This window comes from Channa argus, chromosome 1 (genome assembly GCF_033026475.1).
Source record: "Channa argus isolate prfri chromosome 1, Channa argus male v1.0, whole genome shotgun sequence".
In the NCBI taxonomy this organism is placed as follows: Eukaryota; Metazoa; Chordata; class Actinopteri; order Anabantiformes; family Channidae; genus Channa; species Channa argus.
The window spans coordinates 10,152,445-10,174,551 of NC_090197.1; the positions used below are offsets into that span (position 1 = coordinate 10,152,445).

General features: G+C 38.9%; 1 protein-coding gene across 5 annotated transcripts; it reads right to left on the reverse strand.

Moving 5' to 3' along the window:
• Positions 1 to 755: 755 nt before the first annotated feature.
• Positions 756 to 22,039, reverse strand: kiaa0319l (KIAA0319-like ortholog). Of its 5 annotated transcripts, XR_010913729.1 has the most exons (26): positions 21,504 to 22,039; positions 19,373 to 19,928; positions 17,182 to 17,346; positions 16,659 to 16,772; positions 14,117 to 14,385; positions 13,007 to 13,093; positions 12,555 to 12,792; positions 11,478 to 11,576; positions 11,124 to 11,221; positions 10,910 to 10,997; positions 9,947 to 10,039; positions 9,688 to 9,820; positions 8,855 to 8,960; positions 8,546 to 8,668; positions 8,288 to 8,411; positions 7,401 to 7,533; positions 6,669 to 6,817; positions 6,123 to 6,274; positions 5,884 to 6,022; positions 5,125 to 5,284; positions 4,813 to 4,955; positions 4,268 to 4,390; positions 3,983 to 4,073; positions 3,709 to 3,800; positions 2,780 to 3,268; positions 756 to 2,152 (listed from the first exon to the last, which is right to left on the reverse strand). XR_010913729.1 is itself a non-coding variant. In XM_067495971.1 (25 exons), the coding sequence occupies exons 4-25, from the start codon at positions 16,750 to 16,752 to the stop codon at positions 3,072 to 3,074; spliced, it is 2,931 nt and encodes a 976-aa protein (XP_067352072.1). In that variant the 5' UTR covers positions 16,753 to 16,772; positions 17,182 to 17,346; positions 19,373 to 19,471; positions 21,504 to 22,039; the 3' UTR covers positions 756 to 3,071. The 5 variants fall into 5 exon arrangements, 4 of the variants coding, with proteins under 4 accessions (XP_067352072.1, XP_067352063.1, XP_067352046.1 ...); XM_067495971.1 differs by having other exon boundaries at positions 756 to 3,268; positions 19,373 to 19,471; XM_067495962.1 differs by having other exon boundaries at positions 756 to 3,268; positions 19,373 to 19,925.
• Positions 22,040 to 22,107: the final 68 nt, after the last annotated feature.

Consider the following 22,107-nt stretch of genomic DNA (forward strand, 5'->3'; position numbering starts at 1 on the left):
TGGTAAGACTAAGCTACACAGTTCTATGCCTTTTTGCATTAGGGACGTGACATTTAGAAATAAGCTCACAAAACCGGTGGAATCATAAGTCCAGGTAAAATGTGAGGTCAGAATTTAATTTTCTTACGTTTTCTTTAGTAATGTTACAAGTGTATAACCTGACATATGCGATCCTCACAACTCCACAGTCTGCGATGATAAAAAAAAAATAAAATAAAAAAACTGTGTTAATGGGGCAGCAAATGACAAGCATGAAAGCTAATGGGCCTATAAATGTCAATGTACGAACGAGACCATCGCTGGTTTATATCATGGTCTGTGCAGCAGTACCACATACCATTAGTGTATTATTAGTGGGTGTGTAATGTGTCTGAGCCTTTGAGAAGGTTTTAAACAGGAATTATCTCCAATATGGTGGAAAAAAAAGCAAATTAGTTCTCTCATAGAAGAACTTAAAGTAAATTGTATGTTTTTACAGAACATACGTCGTCTGCCTAAATGCTCTGCTTATATAGTGCTTTAATCTAAAGTGCTTGACAGTGTTGTTTCACAGTCACCCACACACACACACAGATAATGGTGGTTTCCAACCCACAGGCAACAACTTCAGTGTTCAGTGGGTTCAGTGTCTTGCTCAAGGACACTTCAACACGTAGCCAGGAGGAACCAGATGTCAAACCATTGACTAAAAGAAAAAAAGTCAGTTAATAATTACCAAAAAAAAAGTCGGGAAGACAGGAACGGATTTACACATCTCAAGAACCAACTTAAACATTTTAATTTACAGTTTATCCAGTTGCATCAGGTCTGTGCACACAGTAAGAAACAGAGGGTCATCCTTCACTAAATGTATATTTAAAATCTCACAATTTAAACTCCTTTAATACATACAATAGTTGCTCCCCATGTTCTGTCTGCCTTCACAGTGGACTCCATCAGAGTCAAGGTCGATTCACTTCTATAAAACCTAAATGTTCACGTAACAGAAAATATGTGGACTTTGGATTGTTAAACAGGCCTAAAAAATGACCTTGAATGTGTGTCTTAATATTTGGGAAAAGCTATACACACAGAGAGAGAAAAATGAGAGTGAATTAACAACAAGTCTTGGCACTTACTCCCAACACTTCCTTTTTATGATGTGCAAAAATATGGGAAGAATCACTGTATGTTAAAGAAAAGCCAACACTTTACACACTTGGCACTTGGGTGCACGTGAATTTAGTTTGCCTCACACACATTGGCAATAGATGGGAAGATTAATCTTTCAACTTTTAATGCCATAAAGAAAAAAGAAAAAAAAAAACAAACAAAAAAAAACAAAACACGTCGCCCTACACTGTGCGGTTTACATGACCAAACTAGTGCAGCAGAACTGACATCAGCATTAAAAGACTTAACAGGGAGAAGTTACATTTTTGCATTTAACTGATTGCTTCTTTCACACACAAAGTACAGGTTGATTCAACGTCATACCTGTTTAACATTCAACAACCAAGCAGAGGCTCTAAATGTGGACTTTACTTGTCAGTTTCACATTCTGTATGCAGAGTGATCACAGGGAGGAAATGTTTTAAGTAAAGTTTTGACTCGGTACAATCAAGTCTAGGAACCCCTCTAATGCCTGCCATTGCAACAGACGCCAGAAGACTGGTTACAGGAATTCAAAGAAAATCTGCAAAAGCCTGATTTTACCATACCTTCAAAATCACAGGTATTTAGCGATCACTGAGGCGTTTCTGGACTTGAGTTTCCTTCGGGTTTGCTAAAGCACATCATTTTGCCTGATCTTTAAAATTAAGTAAGTATTTAGTCAATTCTCACTGCATCAAAATTAAGCTTAATGCGGAAGCTTCTAACTTTAACCATCACACGTCAACTTCTCCCTTTTTTTAAATCAATAAAAGATAAAGCAAGTCTGAAGTTGACATTAAATCAAAGTGCATCAACATATAATCACAGCCTATAGGTTGTTTGTAAAAACACACAAAAAAGAAATTAAGTGGTCTTCATGGTTCAAGCAGTCCGTACATTAACATACACGTGGTGAGTGAGGAAGAAGTGTTACTCATTATCTTCCCCGTCAAGACCAAACTCATTAGTTGTGTGGACTCCAGTGTGCGTGTCCCAGTGTTTTAATCCACAGAGGAGCCTTAAAAATAAAACCATGTTGTTATTTTAAAAGATGTTCTGCCTTTGACCGTCATTAATGACAACACAGTGGACTCTTCCATGGCTTAATACATACATATAAATTGGTCTGAAAAAACAAACAAACAAAGTGTTTCGGCACAGCAGCCAATCCACACGTACACCCATCATACAACATGCAGGTGATTGTTACAGTATCAAACTGTACGAGAACTGCAAACTGCAGTCACTCTTCATGCACTTGCTTTGTTTTGGACCTATTGCTGTTGGTGGCTCAGTTTTGGTTGAGTTTGTCCTTCACAGGAGTCACTAACGCAATAATCAGAGCAGAATTGCTGATTTCTTTTAACAAGGCAGTGTTTGGTAGCATCAGGGTGACCTGGACCAGAGAACACAATGTGTTGGAGTGCATACATGCATGTCTACAAGAGGCAGGGTGTGAGTGTGTTTAGTGGCTGGTTTGTGTGTCATTGAAGCACTGAAGATTTTTAATATATATTTTTTTTTAAATCCAGTCTTCTCTAGCACAGTCTTTTATAGGAGGGGTAACAGTACATTCTATAAGTCCATGTGTTATATAACAGGTGTCTAGATAATATTTTTAGATCATTCAAAACAAGTTGCTCACCCCCAGTTATCAGTGAAATGGTACAGTAGTTTTCTCTTCCAATTTGGCTCAGTGTGGGAGCAGGGAAATTTCACAACAGTTGTGTTTTTCTGAGACAACAAGTTTCCAGCCTGTTCGTCGGCCCTCTCTCTCTCTTCTTAAATCACACAGCCAGTCTTCGCCGATGAGAGGTGTGAGGTTTTTGTTTTGAAGAAAGACAAATGACAAAAAGTAAGAGTGAGAGATAGAGGGATGTAACAGCTGGAGGAGGTGTGTGCGTGAGGGCAGCAGTGAGCTCCCTCCTCCTCTATTGCTATAGCAGCTCTTCTCTTTGCTTCTTGCTCCTGGCAGGTCCCTGCCCATTCCTCAAGGAGCCATTCTGGGGCCGTAGAAGATGCCCACGCTCCTGCTCTGTCCATGGGACCCCACCCTGCCCATCATCGCTCTCCAGGTCAGAGTCTGAGTGCATGAGGGCGGAAGAGGTGGGAGCAGGGCCTGGCTTCACGCGGGCTAGTAGGTCGATGGTGGTGCAGGCAAAAAAAAAAAAAAAAAAAGCAGCAGTCAATAAAAACAAAAAACAAAACAGTATGGTGTCAAAATTGATGCTGGGCTAAGCTGAAAAATTTTTTACTTCTTTTTTTTGTATATTACACCAATTTTTTTGGATAAACAATTTATCAAAAAACAAAACAAAAACAATGGCACACAGAAATTATTTTTATTTATTTTATTCACCTGATTCTGTGGTAAAAGTAATAAAAATTCATATTGTATATTATACTCACTCAAATTCTCACATTCGAAAAGCTGGACAGCACAAACTATTTTTGCTATAAAAACATCTGTATTATGATTTCTGTTTTTTTTCTTCAACATTTTACCTCTCTGTGTGTATTATAGCTGCTAACATAAGAAAGGTGGTTGTAAAGCTGTTTCAGATTCTGTCTTACCAGGTCTAGGTGGTTGTAGCTCCAGAATGTCATGTTCGTCACCTTCTAATATTTTATATCGACTTTTGCTTCTGCGCACTTTGCTCTTTCGCCTTCCAGACAAAAACACACACACACCAAATATAAGTAGGTGTCGACAGCAGTTGGAATAAAAAGTGGACAAAAATTAAAGTAAGAATGTTTAATGTTTTAATACGAATGATGGGTATATTTATAATTCCAAAGCTAACCATAGTCATAACGCAGTAGTTAAAAGTTGAAGAATTGAATTCACCTTTTGCAGCAACACACCATCCCCCAGACTATTGTTGCTATAGCAACAACAATCATGAAGGATGCTATAGTCACATAGAGCACACTCCACTCTAAAAACAAAGCATTTAGACACAAAAACAAAATATATTGAATTTATTAAATTTGTATTATTTAATAATCTGTAACATATTTAATTGATGTAAGTTAGTGTTTGAAAATAAACTTATAGGTGAAACAATTCCAACACATTACATCTGAAACACTAACCAACTGATAAGCTTAATTACAATTAATTTAATCTCACCACAGTTGCTCTCTCCATCTCCAAGCTGAACTCTGATGAAGTTCTCCATCCAAAAAGGATGACAGACACATCGTCGTGTGAATGAGTCACACTCGCCATGACTGGAGCAGTTCAGTTGGCAAACTATGAGAAAGAGTATGAGGAAGAGAGGAAGACTGGTATGAATCTTTATAATTGCAGTGTCATAAAGTGTCCTGCACAAGGCAGAGTGAGAAAACTTTGGCACAACAACATATTCTATGCATATTAAACATAACTTAGTTAGACTAAATAAGATAACGTATAGGTGAAGGAGAGGGAATATAATTTGTTCAAAATAAACACTTCAAAAATCTGAGAGATGTGACCTTTAAAACTTGTCCCTAACGCAACAGTAACTAAAGGAATAGAGATGGGTGCAAACCATTTACCATTGTAGAAGTTGTGATTTTGACTGTAAGGCTTATCATACTACTTCGATAAAATCAAATGCATTATATTTATTCAATCGTCTCCCTTTGCTGCATTTTTTCCCCTCTTACAAACGATCTTTGCCAGGTACTCACTGACTGTGTCCACTCGTCTGGCCTTATATATGAGAAAGTCATTCTTCTGCTTGCGCAGTTTGTTGCGTAGACCAAGTGCAACACTGTGGCCTGACAGAGGGGGGCGCCCTGGACCACCTGACACCAGGAACACCAGACGAGTACTGAGGAGGGAGGAACAATGAACAAATGCTAGTGTACAGTATTGTCCTCCAATATATTCAAATCAACCAAATCTCATTCCGACTGTTTTGTATGCATTACTGCAATACTATGGGATAACGGAACGACAATTAACTTCAACTGATCAAGAAGCGGTCGAGAATGACTCACCTGTGCTCATTAAAAACACTAATCTCCCGCACAATTATGTCACTATCGAGCACGCCCAGTAAAACCCCAACTTGTCGCAGCAGCATGTCACGCTGACGGTGGGAGACCTGGGACACAGAAACCTCCAACACCAGCTCCACTAGATCACGTTCCCACTGGTCTGTGAGAAAAAGATTAACGGAAGAAGCATGAAAAACGAAAGGGTAGAGAAGAAAAATGTGGACAAGAAAACAGACGGGACAAAAACAGGTTGGTTGCAATTACCATTAGATGCTCTGAAATCTGGGAAAGTGGCCAGAGCACCAAGTGACGGATTAGTTTCTGGCCGAGTGTGTGTCTGTGCACCATATGTTGCACACAAACCTGCTCAACATGCTGCTGTTGGTTATTGAGTCTCTTGCTGTGTGGAATCCACTGGTATAAACAGACCTTCTGACTTTAAATGGAAAAAAATAAACTCTGCAATACAATAATACTACTAGTCCCATGGAATAATTAACTGCTTGAGTTTTGTACCACCTATTATGAAATCACAACAAGGGGGTTTGTTGGGATTTCATCATAGAGGTTACAAAGCTCAAAACTTTACAAAACGGTGCTTTCGTGGAGTTCCGCTTATATAACTTTTAATCAACAATGTAACAAAATAAAAGTCTGAACAGAAGTCACAGCTCTCATAACCATCAAGGGAAGAAGAGAAAACCTGAAATGGACCACTATTCAGCTGCACTTAGAGAATACAGTATATGGTTACTTTACCTGGTCTAACCTCCACAGTCCCCGTGTCACTGCTGGTCTGTCCTTTAGTGTCCGTTACAGTCAGGGTGAAGCTGTATTTCCCTTCCACCAGGTTACCCAGAAACAGTACTGCTTGGTGGTCAGAGTTGTTCAGTACATCCTGTTGGAAACCCATTTATTTGCTTAGAGTACATACTTCACATGCCATCTTGGGCTGTTGCAGGGTGATTAAAAAGCAACATTTGATTAAAATGGCTCACCCCAGCAGCAGGGCTGCTGTCATCCCTGGTCCACAGGTAGCTGACTCCACCTTTGTCATCAGTTGAGCGAGATCCGTCCAGAATTGCAGTCCTGACAGGCAGAGAGATGGGTGGACTTGATACAACATGAGCCACTGGAAGCTGGTCAAGTTCTGGTAAAAAAACAAAAAGACATTAAAAAATATTAATATTACACTCAAAATAAATTTAGCAGATTCACTTTCACTGGACACACATACAGAATGCATTTTGAATGTCTGTCCTCAAAACTATAGAAATGTATGTATGGGTGCAGAAGAATTTATAAAAAAGATGTGTATGCATAGATGATACAGTATTTCTGAAAAATGTTATGGGACTTTATTAGAGGCTCTTAGAGGTAAAAAGCCTTCAGCCTAACATATTAAAATTTTCATTAGTGTGTAACGTACACTACGCATAGAATAATACTAAATCTACTGTCTATTCTAAAACAAAAGACACCAGATAAAAGCAACTTTTGATATGAAACACATAAATGGCAACACAAACCCATAATCTACTAACCTTCTTTGACGATGATCGTGACAGTGTCTGTACTCTGCAGCTTCCTCTCATCAGTTACCGTCAGGGTGAATTTGTACTCGCCAACCTCGAGTCCTGTCACTGTGGCAACAGCGCTGTCTGCATTCTCAATCTTTACATCAACAGGACCACTGGTGAGAGAACAAATGTGCAGACAGAGCGAGGCTGTGTCAAGTTTTGACAATGTATAAACTCTGAAGGTATTGAACAATATACAGTAGAGCAACACAAAATCTGTTTCTTTTGGAGATTTACATTCCACAACATTATATCTGCAGTGAAGAATACACAATAAGTTCAATTTCTTTCTTTTTTTTAACTCAGGGTGTAAAAACTCTTATGTTTATTATGTCTTTCAGAGTAACCCTGATTATATGATTTGGGTTACACCACCTTTGGCCTGGAAGCTAGAACCTTATAAACCTTGATAAGCAAACTAAGACAAAGATAATACAAAGACATTTAGCAGGATAAAAAGCCAATACTTTCATAATGGGAATGTGTATTATCCAGTATTTTTGGCAGTTATTAGGATCTAACTGCAGGTTATCATCACTGCTGCTTCTTTATCTTTTAAATTCCTCCAACACTACTAAAAAGTATTATGTCAGTGGAGAATTTTCGTCACCTTTGTTTTACCTACAGATTCAATGAGAAGACTAAACATTAATGAAAATAAGTAGTGAATACAAAGACACGTGCATAACCTGATACCTGATTTGTATCCAGTGGTAGGTGGCAATCTTCTGGTCATCACTGCTCTTACTGCCATCCAACGTGGTTCCGTCAACTGGCAGCGTCAGCTCTTTCTCTGGTCCTGCATCTGCTATTGGTGGTTGATTGTTTTCTGGAGGATGTAAAGACGTCATTAAAACATAATCAATAGTGCAGCAATAAAGGACTCTACAATCATGAAATTCTGGTCAATATCAATACAAATCTTGTTACAAATCTGATCTGACAAATCAGGAGTGAAAAAGTGTTAACAATAGGAATTTCAGGTTTTGAACTGTAAAGGTCAAAGTGTGCAGTTCTGATCTGAACTGCTCAGAGTTACAGCATGTAAATAAAGCCAAAGCCTTCTTTTTGAAGATATTACTTATTAGGTTGACACACATTTGTGTTAATAGCTTGGGCACTATTTAAACAGCTTGCCAGTGTGTTTGCAGTGTACAGGCTACACTAAATGCTTATCAGGTTGCGTGTACACATGCACCTCCCATTTAAAACCCTCACATAAGGCATTTGGCAAATAACAATTCCAGCCATTGAGTACAGATATTAGCTTCACAAAGCATAAAGGTCAAGAATAAATACAGCAACAGAACATGTACTATTCACCACCATGTGACCATGGAATATTAAACAGTGCAAATTAACCTAATGAATGTAAAATGAACTGAATTTTAACCTGTGAGTTTCTTTTAAGTGATACACAAGTGTAAACAGCTGAATAAGAATATATATTTGATTTAATGAGTGACAACTAGATAAGAACAAATAAAAAAGTAAATTCTGCTATTAAAGCACTCAGCAGTTGAATATCCAATTATTACAGCCAAATTTTTACTGAAAGCCTTTTAGATTGGCGAGGTGTTTACCTCGTTGCACAAAGACGGTGACCTGGGCGGTGTCCTGCTGTCCAGCTGAGTCTGTCACTGTCAGCTGGAAGGTGTAGTCTCCCTCTTGCATGGCTGACAGCTGCAGAATCGGTGTCCGTACGCCCTGCATATCCCAACAAAAAAAGAGACACGGCTTAAGACATGATGCTTTACCCAGTAAAAAAAAAAAAAAAAAAAAAAAAAAAAAAAAAACTGAACATAAGAAATAATAATATAAATATTCCTAAATTATCTCACCTGCATCTCCACCACTTTGTCTTTGCTCTGTGGGCTGAGGGACCACTCATAGGACAGGGAATCATGGTCGTCAGTGCTTTGGTTGCCATACAGAGTGATGGAGTTGTGTGGCAACTGTATAACCTGGATCAGAGAAAATACCAGCCATTTCTTTGGTACAAGTGTTGTGTTTTGTCCTTTTGTACGCAGTTTTGTAGTTTAATTAAGGTGTAGTTCTTAAAGTAACCCACTACACATTAACATAATTTAAAAAACTGATTTAGTGAACTGATTATAGGACAGAGAAATGACCATGAAAACACTTAAGACCTGGTTAGGGCCGGCATTGGCAACAGGCCGGTAGTCCTTGGCTTTGTTGACGGAGAGTGTGGCCTGAGTTGAGTTCGTGGCTCCGTCTGAGTCCGTCACTGTCAAACTGAGAGAAAGGTACATTCAATAGATTAAAGCAAATGCATTATGAAAAACTCTAAACATTTCATTCCTGACTTAAATACCAGTAATACCAGCCCCCTTTTTAAAAGGGGTGGACGTAACATTGGAACCACCTTTTGATATACTGCACTACAGTAGGACTCCGCCACCCACTATGACCTCATTAATAAACATAGTGGAATTATTACCTTTCTCACATTAAATTAAAAACCCCATGCCAACCCCATGCTCTACCCACCAGGCCCGCATGGTAACAAAGGATGCTCAAATAGAATTATGGAACAGCATATTTTAAAATAAAAAACTAATTTTGATCATCGGTTTTCACTGGAAAGAGAGATCATGGAGGCTTTTGGGCTCTAGGTTCTTCTGAAACAGTAGAGACCTACACCCTGCGGCATGAATGCCTTTTTCTGTTAATTTGGCCCAAGGCACTCCACGAAAACAATTTTGCACCGTAGTTAAGCCTTTTCGTATTGTAGAGAAAACCTAGGCCTACATATATCCATTTTTAACAATTTTATCTGTGAATGTTATATTAAGCAAAGAAACAGTCTTTTAGATGATAATATTTGTAATGCAGAAAAAACAAAAGGTAGAAAAAAAATGTATAAATGTAGAAAAAAAAAAAAAAACACCTGTAATCTTGGGACCTCTCAAAACATTAAAACATCATTCATTAATCTGAGATAACTGAGGAGCACCTATACCTGAATGTGTAGTTTCCAGGCACCAGGCTTGTAAGGGTGAGGACAGGAGTATCAGCAGAGACCTTCTCCTCCCTCAGAGGACCTTTAACCTCCTCCCAGTGCCATGCCACTACTTTGTCATCATCAGTGCTCTCTGAAGAGCAGAACAAGGAGGGAGGAGGAGTTAAATGCTTTACATTGTGACAAAACTTAGGCACAAGACTTCTCTCTTTAGTTGGTGTGAAATATGTGTGCATTGTGTATCATGTGGGAGACTCACGGCTGCCATCTATTACAGTAGAGCTGGTTGGTAAGGAGATTTCCTGGAACTTTGGGGACACTACAGCAACAGGAGGCTTGTTTACCCGTGGCTCTGTCAGGTGGGAAACAATTAGCTTGCTTAAGGAGCTGCACATAAACTGTGACTGAAGCAGTACAATAAAAGTGTGTGGCTGTCTTGGCAAAAGACACAATGACAGCTGGTTGTGGGAGGAAAGCAGGCTCATCTTCCAACAATACAGTTTATGTAGTCAACAACTGTGGCCTTCACAATAATTCCATATCATTTACACTGACAGGAGATAATAAATAATAATGCAAACTCATATTACTGCTTAGATATTTGGGAATTCACATGTTGTCTTATGGCAAACAACTAAATGTCTCGGTGGGAAAAAAACAACCAAAACATTTTAGGTTGTATCTGACTTCAGTTAAGAGAATTCGCTCCAATCATTTGTAGAACACTTCATTTAACTGATTCATAAATATTAATTTTGTACATTTTTTTTATAAAGCTGGATTTTTATGTATATTTTTAAAGAAAATAATTGGTAGTGGTGGTGGCTTTATGAACGTGGCAATGTAAATATTTTCCCATGTTTGAAACGTAAACATAATTAGTTTTTAGATCATAAAGGTTTTCTATATTTACCTAATTCACAAACTGAAAGAAACAAACAAACAAAAAAAAAACTTTGTTTTATATGACTGTCGTGGGTAATTTAGTGATTGGAACTGCTTTCATCTTTGAGCTTAAGGAAACATTTCGGCTTCAGTAGCTTGTGCAGGAGTTATATCTTACAAAATTATGTGCAGCAGCAATACATGTTTCACAGGAAAGAGCATGAGCGAACAGGATGTAACCTTGGTTTGTTACTGCAGACACCAGGACATAAACAACCCTGCAGACATGTTCTTTGAGCATTATGAATGAGCTTTTACACTGAATGATTGACCTCACCTGGTTTGACTGTAACATTCACAAAGCCTTCTCCATGGGCATCCTCACCCTCCACTGTCACCCCAAATTCATACAGGCCCACAGTCAGCTGAAAGAGAGGCAAGATAGCGCAAATAAAATAAAATATATATAAAAATAAAAAGGAGTAAGTGACCATTTTGAAATGAACGGTTCCCTTCACAAACTACTGAAACTTGAAACTTGTAATCTGTACCTTGCTAAGTTTAAGTGTCTCACTGTGCTTTCCCTCCATCTCCCCACTGTAATCTTTGGGATGAGTTATCAGGCGCCAGTCAAACGCATAGACCGTCTCTGTAGAAAAGAAAGCAACATTCAATAAATATGCACATCAAACAAAACTATTAGAAAAAAATCTATTAGATTATCTATACTTTCCAAATGAAACACGTAGCATCAATAAGTATGTCAAGAAAAGATCAACGGATTAACAAAACTATGACGTGCTTTCATTTTCTAAAGTGTGTAATCTTTTTTCAGGAAAAAACAAACAAACAAAAAAAAACCCAAAAACGCTGCATTAGTTTATTTCAGAACTGCAGGGGATTACCTGCCGGGGGTGTTGGGATCACAAAGGCGTAGAGTTCAACCTCGTTGCGTGGCAGTGTGACCTCCACGCTCTGTCCTGCTGACACCACCAGCTCCCGCACTGCAGTGGAGACAACATGGGATCAGGGATGATGCTAAAATGACTGTGGCAATAAGGTTGGCATGGCAACCAAAAGACTGGAGCATATGCTGGAGTCTAAAAGTATTTGTACTTACAATGTATTGGTACATAAGAGACAGATAGGAATTATACATATCTAGAGAAAAGACAATACTATGCATTTTATGCATTTATCTTAGATCTAAATTTACATGAATAAATTTGAGTAAAAAACACTACCTTGTTAAGAAAAAAAACTGAAAGCACATACTGTAGTATGTTTATCTTTAAAGGTGCCAAAAACCATACTTTTACATCAACAATGAATAAATTACTTTGTGTATAGTAGTGCTGCTCACAGTGTCAAGCCTACAGAGACTTGTCACCCGACTCTGCAGCTCCTCTCAGCTCTATAGAGTATATTAATGTCTACACTCCTTATAAAATGCAGCTGATTGTTGTAGACCTTTTACATTTTCATTTTGGTATAATACATCTATTGTTAGACCTAAAACCACTTTATTGACATACACTGTTTTACCTGACTGTACCATTTTCCCTAAAGGGCGGGGAAACTGATCGCTCAAGTTATTCCTGTTTGGAGAAGCCTGACACGTCTCAGCACATTCCTGGTGCTTGAACTCATTTCGCTTCTCACTCAATGCACACAATGCTTTCATCTGGGAAAAATTACATCTGACCAGTCTGCCATAAAAATTGCAGGCAAACTACATATTTGCCAAACATCAGCTGAAGCAAAAACAAAGAACCTACAAGTAAAAGGCTCTTGAGTAAAATTTAAATGCGGAAACAAAGAACAAAGAGCTTTAAAATTATCTTAAAATCTTCCAACAAGCTGCTAAACCACAGTGCTCATTACTTATAAATGAAGACAAGACATATTACCGAATCGGCTAGAAATAGGTGATCACTGCCAGGGCATGTGACACCAACTTCTGCAGATAGCTGCTTCCTTACCAGCCTGTGTTGGAGTTGTGACGATAGAAATCTCAGTCCCTGTGGATGAGTTGACACCCCCAATAGTGGAAGATGCAGCAGTATCAAAAATGTCACCCAGCGTTGTGTTCTGCTGTGACAGAGCTGGAGTGACGAATGAACTCCCATTTATTGACTGGCTCAGGTTCTTTTGGGTTGTCTGAAGTGCAGTAGTGATGGATATCGTTGGAGGTAGGGGAGTTTCCAGTTTGGGAGTTTCCTTAAAGAGCATTAGAAAACTATAGGTGAGAACTCACAATAATAAAAATTGGTGCAGAATTTGCGGAACGTTCAGAACACCATGCTACAGTTATAATGTTTAGCTTTAACATTTGCCACAGAAATAGGACGTGGAAATAATTTAAGAGAGAACAGCATTTGCATTAAGCACACAACAAAGCTTAAGACAAACATTCAACTAATATAACTGTTACCATTGTGGTGAGATGTCCTTTCTCTGATCGGTGGTTTCCTGTATGCTCTGTATGACGAGGCTTTCTAATTCTTGCTGTGCCAGGAACCTTAAAAATTACAGACAAAAAAAAGACCTTTAGGAAAAAAGTTCATATGCTCTTTCTTGTTTTAGATGATTTTTTTGGGGGGGAGCATTTCTGCGGTTGTAAGTTGCTTGCACACATGCAATGCCACCCTGAACTTCTCTTTACTTTACTTGGGGGAAGTGGGAAGTAAGAACAGAAATGCCCTAATCAGTCTGCCCAGACATTACTCGGATGTTATCCTGCAAGCCCCCTCATACAAAGTCTGGGTAATGTGAGTGAGTCTGTGTGCGGATCTGTGTGGGCTATCCCAAATGGTTGAGAAGAATTAAATTTATCAAATGGGTGTGTTGATGAAGTTTCTATCAGGCAAGTGCCACAGCTTTGATGTGAACAAAACACTGTTCCTGTAGTATACATTTTGCCCCCCTAATTTTAAATCATGGTGTGTCCTGTGCACCAGGACCACATGAGTAGCCCGCGGGCCTGTTTTAAAAATAGCTCACCATAGCACCACTTACCAATGAGCTGCATCTAATTTTTTTGTAGCTATTCTTTTTTTAAATCACATTTGATAGTTTTTGTGAGAAATCATTAACATGATCCGTGTCTTCACATAGATGAATATCATTAATTTATTTGTAATACCATATAATTAACGGTAAATTGAGCAAATTTTTTATTTCAAAAGTGCTTATTAAACTGGTAGCCCTTCACATTAAATCGGTACCCAAGAAGTAGCTCTCAGTTTCAAAAAGGTTGGTGACCCCTGCTCTAACCAGTCACCAGTCCTCAATTAAATCAAGTGGCATTTCTCACCATGTGAGAAAGCTCATTACTCAGACAATCTCCCGCTGTGTTGCATGTCTGAAATGACATCTCTGGGCAATGCCTGCACCTGATTCTTCATATGTGAAAGGGGCTTTAGATATACCAGTAAAGAGCAGACAGGAAACATAGGACAGAAAGACAGAGACAGGCTATGATATGCAGCAAAGGTCCTAAGGAATGGCTTTTTTTTTTTTTTAAAGCCAGCTTCCATAATACCTTGGATAGCAGCTGAAGGAGGCCTAGGGACTCCTGGTGAGGCTGGGGCAAGGTGGAGATGGGACAGCCACTCTTACGGGAGCAACTGAGAAGCACGCAGCGCCCACCAATGCTCCAAACAGCGTTGCAGCTCGGCTTTAAGCAGCAGGACTCCCAGCATGTCGCTCCACCCCTCCCATCTGCCAAAGGGTGCCAACCCAGGCTAATAACGCTGCTCCAGTGGATTCCCAGCACCCCACCAGTAACCCGGCAAAGATCTGCCGACACACCTGGACAGGGACAGAAGAAAATTATGTAAATAATAAAATGTGATAATAAAATGTGAAATTTTACAAGTCACGAGAAATTTCTTGGCAACACTGTCAAGAAATACAGTTAAAAGGTTTGAGCTGGTACCCTTACTATAAAATTCTAGATACAGATTAGTGTAGCGTGGTACACGTAGCTTAAATAAAATAACTGGCCACAGTACAGTGCTTTCAATGGTTTTCAAAGTGTTGCTTGTTTATATCAATCAGGGCATTGTTGGCTACACTTGGCATTGTTACAAGCAGAGGCGGAGGTGAAACATACAGTGAATTGCAGTGCCAACTAGTGAGAATTTTAAAGGTTTGGCGTTGACTTCACATTTTATGAAGCCAACATGTAGCTGCACTTTGAGCAGTCAGCCAAGTAAGCAGTAGAGAGAGGAAGTGAGGCTTTATCCTGACAAAACAAGACACTGATTAAAACCCAAAGCACAGTAGGCAGTTTGCACAAAACTCCACCCTCTGAGCCAGACAATATCAGACTCATATCAGGGCTGTGGACTGGTACAGTTAGCTGTACTATGAGCACAGCATTGCTCTGCATAACAACACTATTCTTGATTAACATTTTCATCAAATGGGTTCAATCAATCCATTGTGCGAGATAAGAATGTATTTGTGTAGCCAATTTTAACAAAACAGCAGGACCACAAAGTGGTCGAAGACAAAAGCCTAACTAAAGGTAAATAAGACAAAACAGTACAATTATACTCTGAAATAAAGAAACTGGTGTTACAAATGAAAGACCATAGCTCTTTTTCATTTTCTTTCAGTTCTGAAAAATCTACATGGGGTACTTCATCGAACACATTGTTTGAACACAAAGACACAAACAAGGTGAAAATAAAATCAAATACTGATGCTGAAAATTGGGCCCTTGTAATAATAAATAAATGCATTTCACTTTACTTTTATGAAGATTTGGACAATGATGACAGCAAAAGTACCATTTATTCTACCAAAAATCAAATAACGTTTTCTTTCTTGGACCCTGCCCAACAGGCTCTAAGAATATTCTTTAAAGTTACCTTTGGCCTCAGCGTGGCCTCTTGAGCAGCCACACTGACCTGATTTTATAGCACCAGTTTAAAAAGTCTTCCAAACAGGGAACAGTGACAGAGTTAGTTGCCTTACTAGGAATATAGGGGCTGTAATTCTTCATGTAACAGCTGATAATGTTTTTCTGGTTTAAAATTAATACTGGTTTGCTGCCAAATAAATGCCCAACAAAACATGCCGATGCATTTTTAAAGAATATTTGCTGTAAGCACTAAAAACCCTTGGGAAAAACACAGTGCATAGCTGTTGACTGCTTCACAATAAAAGCCACTGTGTGTTTTGTCAGCCGTGTGTCTTTAATGCAAACTAACAGCAGTAGGAAAGATTTGGTTTGAATTAGTGGTAACTTAATAAAGCACTAATGGGGCTGTAGGAGTAAACAGAGTGATGTTGACTCTAATGAGTAAAGATTACACACACGAATGTCGATTAGATGCAGGCAATGTTTTTGAAATTCATGCAGTCGTATGGGGAACACAATTTAACTAATAAATAAATAACATTCTGGTGACAGGTTGCCTTTCTGATGATAATTCTGTCAAAACAAGTAAATGGGATTTTGAAAAAAAAAAAAAAAAAACACCATCTCAAATTATGTTATAGTGGTAAAAGCTGTAACCATGGCAACACTATAGCAAAGACTGACTTTATGGGATGTCCACGTAACTCAAGTCTAGAAAAACAAGTCCTGCCACAAAAAAACACTATAGTTTGTTTGAACGGTCAGATCGTCTGGCCTGGTTAGTCATTCCATCCCTTGTCCACTCTTTTTCTCTTCCCCACCCCTCAACACATACACAATGTCTACACAGAGCCCTTATTGTCCTGCTTCCCATTGTAACCCACTGAGCAGAGTGGCACACACACACACACACACACACACACACACACACACACACACACACACACACACACACACACACACACACACACACACACACACACACACACACACACACACACACACACACACACACACGGGGTGACAACATTCCTCCATCCATCTGCCTCAGATTAGATGAACAGTAAATGCCAACCACCTAAGTTGCAGATCCACCTTAAGTAATCAAGGGTGTGTGAACCATCTGTGTAGAAGAGGTCTGGCAAGAACAGATGTGAATTTCCTTATCAGTTCTCAGTCAACAAAGTTCAGGTTGTCAACTAGTTTACTTTACCTCTGGGAAAAGCCAGGATCCACAGGAAGGTCAGCGGTAGGAAGAGATGGTGAGGTAAGCTCCAGGTGAGCAGCTTGTGGTGTGCATAGGACATTTTTCACAAAGACCAATGACCTGGGTAAACAAAAGTTATGCTTTTCAGTAGTTCATTACAAACTAGATATTTTTCCAATCACAAATATTGATCACACATGCACACACACCAACCTAAAACAAAAAGTATCAGAAACTATTCATATTCCTTTTGTTTTGCACACGTTGTTACTGTTTAATTTTAAATTGATAAACTGCTATTCTCTTCAATTAACACTAGATGACAAATTAAATCCACAACACAAATAATTGAAACTATAGGCAATATACTTTGTTGAAATAAAATAAGAATTTGTGTCCAATTATAACGCTAGTAAAACAAGAAAAAGGAATTCCTGAACATTGGTTCAATGGAAATTACTTATCAAATAAAAATCCAACAAAAAAAAAACTAAACAAAAACTGCAACCTGCCTAACATAGCTCCTTACCCTTCTCCCAGCCAGATGGTGGAAGAAATAAATGAGGACAGAGAGAGTTAGGTTGGCGGTGACGTGCTGTGGGATGACAGGTGAAGATGGGTCAACACCAGCACTCTGGGGAAGAGATCCAACATGGCCGCCTCTGGGGTTTTCACAGGCTCAGCTTATTGAACACTAAACTCGAAAGGGGAGGACAGAGAAAGAAGTTATTTTTAATGGTTGATCAAATAATGTGATTCACTACAGGATGGACAAACTTGTGGCTAAGCATAAATGGCAACAGTCAGTAGAATTTAATTATATGATACAATATTTTGCCCTTTTCCTTTAGAGATGAAAAGGTTTGTCTGATTTAATGTTTAAGATTAAGATAAATAAAATGTTATTAAATTACTCTCTAGCTTGACTTACAGTACACAGTGCATCCGCTCTTCAGAGAATTTAAATAACCTACAAACAAATCTACTTGATAACAAATGTTTATGCAAATAAGATTCAACCTCTGAAACTTGAGGCACTTTTCCAACAGTGCAAAGCAGAAGAATGGCACTTTAAAATGCACGTAACAATGACAAAAAAGCACAACAATTACAGTTAAGTTAACTCTGTGATTGAACACAAACATCATCCATCTGCTTCTTCTTTTAACAGACAAGAGAGAAATAGATATAACGAATGCAACATGTCTGTTTCCTTATGCAAGAGTTCCTGTTCATAGTAACTCTGAGGAAGATAACATGACTCACAACGCCCTGAGCTCCTTAATTTGAACTAGCGGAAGGAACACAAAAGTGAAAATAAAAATGACAGTGACAGAACAAAAAATGTTCAGTTTTCTAATACAGCTGTTTCTTCCCTTTGTCTCCTTTCTTAGCCTTAGGCAAAGCTAACAACATTCTATCCACAAAGCGTGCTTCATTGTCTTACAAGCATTACATTGCACAGGTAATTTGTTCTAAAATTAACATGGAAATGAGAAGTACTTGATATTTGGGATTATTAACCTGTATTGTAACTTCAATGGAGACTATTCAAGCTGTCATTGGGCAGAAGGGTGGGAAACACCATTGACAGGGTGTAAGTCAGGGCCAACACAGAGACATACGCAGAAAACAACCATTCACACTCACATTACACTTATGGGCAATTTAGAGTCACATATTAACCTAACATCCATGTCTTTGGACTGTGGGGGAAAACTGAGTACCCACAGAAAACCCACGCCAGCAGAGAGAGAACATGCAAAAGAGTTTGGGGGCGTCAACCTGTGACCTTCGAGCTGGGAGGTGGCAGAGCCAACTGCTCCACCACCATGCTGCCCTCACTTGTAAGTCTTTCTGGGCCACACACACACACACACACACACACACAAAGTGTCAACTCCACGTAGCATAAACAGGTTGAACAAGAATCATTGCTGTAAGAGGGCTTAAAAGAGATCAGTGAAAATTAAGTGGCCTATTGGACAAAATATTCTGCTCAATACAGTGCTTCCCCCACTCCTAGGAATGTTTTTCCTTTAGGAAGTGTGATCAGGAAATTTCTCATTTCAAAGTAAGTATTCCAGATGATAAATCATGCTAGAGAATAATTAACTAGATTAATGAATCACAAAAAAAGGGGCAAGATGCTGTTGTACTGCAGCTATGACTTATTAACATGATGTTCTGCTGTTTTGTCTTATAAAAGGTAGATTCCCTAGTTTTAAGTAAAGTAACTCCATTGTTAGGCAAGTTTCTGATTTGAGGAGAAGTGCACTTTCATTTTTTTTTTAATTCTCACACTGAGAGAGGACTAAAAAGGGAAGTGCAAACTATTAATACATCAGTGGTCTTCTCCACAAAATCTCAACTAATCAAGTGGCTGGTAATGAATCTACTGTTTAGCAGGCTGCCTGTAAAAGTTAGCTTGATGACATATCTACATGCTAATGTGGCTTAGTCTTTGCACATGCATATGGTGATAACATCTGCAAAATAACTACTTTGCATACACTTTATGCCTCATCTTCACAGATAATTCTGTAAACTATTTCAAATGTGCAAATTTAGAAAGTACATTATTTGAACTTTTAACTTTTAGAACAATGCTGGTCTTAGGACTGGATATAAATGATGTATTAATTAAAGTGAAGTGCTTCAGATGGTGGCCAACACTCTCACATACAATATACACAGGAACAGGATCTGCTGAAACTTACCTGCATGGCCTGTCTCCATGTGAATCTGCATCCCTACACATGAAAACTTGAGCTCAGACAGCTCCTGAAGCCACAGTCTTCTTTCTCTCGTATGTAAGCCTCCGAAAAGAAAAAAGCACAAGGTAAAAACAATCCAGCCTAAAAAATGTGAGGTTCAGTCACGTTTTTTCCTCCTTCCTTAAGTCCCAGGAGTGTTGATTTCCTTTTTTCACTCCACAGTAAATGCCCAGAGGTTTGTGGTGACTGAGTATGTGCAGCAGCTGTAACACTCAGGTGCACTCAGTTACCTGGGCTAATGATAGCTCGGCCATTAGGCTTTTCAAAGGCCACTTTTCCCTTGAGATGCTTCTCTTGAACAATGATCTCTCCGACCAAAAAACCCCTTGCATCTGGGGAGAACCAGTACTTTCCCTCCAAATCTCTTTTTGGCTGTTTCTGTCTTGTCTTGCTCTTTTCTCAGGTGCAGCCGTCAATAGTACAGTCGTCAAAGCTGTACTGGCTTCTAGGCAGACATGCTGGTTGAGCTTTCTCTGTAATGACAGTTTCTTCTGTGCTGCTACAAGGAAGAAGAAGAATTTTAGTTCTATTAAGTTTTTTTTTTTTTTTTTCCCCCTCGCAGGAAAAGTCCTTTAAGCTTTAGCAGATATAATAAAAATAATCCTCTCATTAAAATCTGGCAACTACAGAAACGACAACGATGCTGATCCCTGGATGACATTTAGATAAATACAATGAATACAACATAGCAAATGAAGACTATAAAAAGGAGTAAATACACAAAGAGGGCATTATACAGCCTTAGAAATTATTAAAATCTCTGACTTCAGAAAAACACACAACATTACTTTCCTAACCGTGTAGGAGTATAATCAGAGAGACAGTATTTATCCTTTTGGATTTCGTTTGAAACCATTCCCAGGAGCACCTGTAGGCAAGTTTCTAACTTGTTATAGATTTTTCAGCTGATAGCTTATGTCAACTTTACCTATTTAGATTGCTTTTGCGTAATAATCTTATTCATCACAGTTTATTCATTCTTGTGGGACTAGCATAAAGAGTACATTCCTGACAAAGAAATGGACATTTTTTGCATTACATAATATCATGTGTAACAGCAACTTATTTATTGTTTTGAAAGTTTTAATTTCTCCTTAGCAATCAATCGTTGTCCTCACTGAATGATGGATTTGAGTTTGCTTACTGATAAATAACTCTTTTAATGTCCCCTCTAAAGCAGGAAATAGAAATTTAACAACACTGTCAACAATTTTATTAGTTGATCAATATATAGTATAAAAGTCTTTAAATTAAGACATTTTCTTGCTGAAACATCACAAAGAGTTGAACGACCACCAATTTCATTATAAAGATGATCGGGGTTTCCAGCTCTTGATATGGCCAAACAAGAACATGAACTCAGACTGGTGGCCTGTGATGGGATACATTTAGTTGAGGTATTCATTATTAATACTTACACCATGAAGTGAATTAATAATTGACAAAAACAATTGAGGAATGAAAGAGCCAATCAGGGCAAACCAATCAAAATAATTGATAAAGCCAACTCTGCAAATGTATTATTGAAGAGCAGGTATAAATGTATTCAAAGTGCAAACCAGTGCACGACTGACTACATTATTGAAACGTATCGGGAAAGGCACTGAGGTAGCGTTAATCTAAGACATTTATCCAAAATGGTGGGTTCGTTCATTATGCATTTTACCAGCTTGAAAAGAAGCAACCAGGAGTTACTCAAAACACGACGACTTTAGCTGTCAGAGAATTCAATATTAGGCCAATAGCTACATCCTGCGTAGTCCACTGCATGAACACAAATGTGCAAATGAGTGACGGTGTAATCAATAAAATGGCACTCTACGTCCATCTCTCCGTATGCAGATTGGTTTTAAAACAGCTTACTGATATCCCGGCACTAACATTTGAAGGGGGAGACAGTACACTATAAGGTAAATCACCTGTATAATCCGGGATCACCCCCGTTTAAGGCACCTTGAGGCTAACAGCTGCTGGCATCTCTGCTTCACTACACACTGTGCGAGATTTGTTCTATTGCGTTTTAATGGCAACTGTCTCGATGCCATTAAACATAGAAAAGTACTCAAGGACTTACAGAAACAGCAGGCTTTGACTTCGATGGCTTGCCGTGAAGCGTTGTGTCGTCGTTGTCCCCCTACAGAGTAAATTGGGTCAGTATTCCTCGGGACTTGTGCAGTTGATGTGCCTGTGTGAGCGATGGTCAAGTCAGTCGCAGTGATAAACGAAGCTACCGGTGGCTGGATTTTCAAAATAGAGTCGCTGACAATGAAGCCTTTGGACCGTTTTGCTGCCGATTAAAACACGTGAAGTCAAACTAACGAGAGGATTACATTTGATAACAAGCACGTGTCGAATTAAATCAGGGGAATTATGCTGCATACGCAGTAATCATAATTCTAGCTGTCATTGTGTCGCACATTAAAATGAAACTCAAGACGATTGACGTTAGTGAAAATCCGACACCTTCCGCCATGCGCCACCTACCGACCAACTACCAATAGCGAACAGCTTCAGATCCACAGTAAACACTCAGTCAGCGGAACTTGACGTTTTAATTGACTATTTTAGTGCTTGAATTGAAAAGGGATCGCACAAATGTCTTCTTTGACCTCAAAAATAGCACTGATGCCCTTAGACTACGTCGCTCCACGGGCCAAAATGGTGTCGTGACCTTCCAA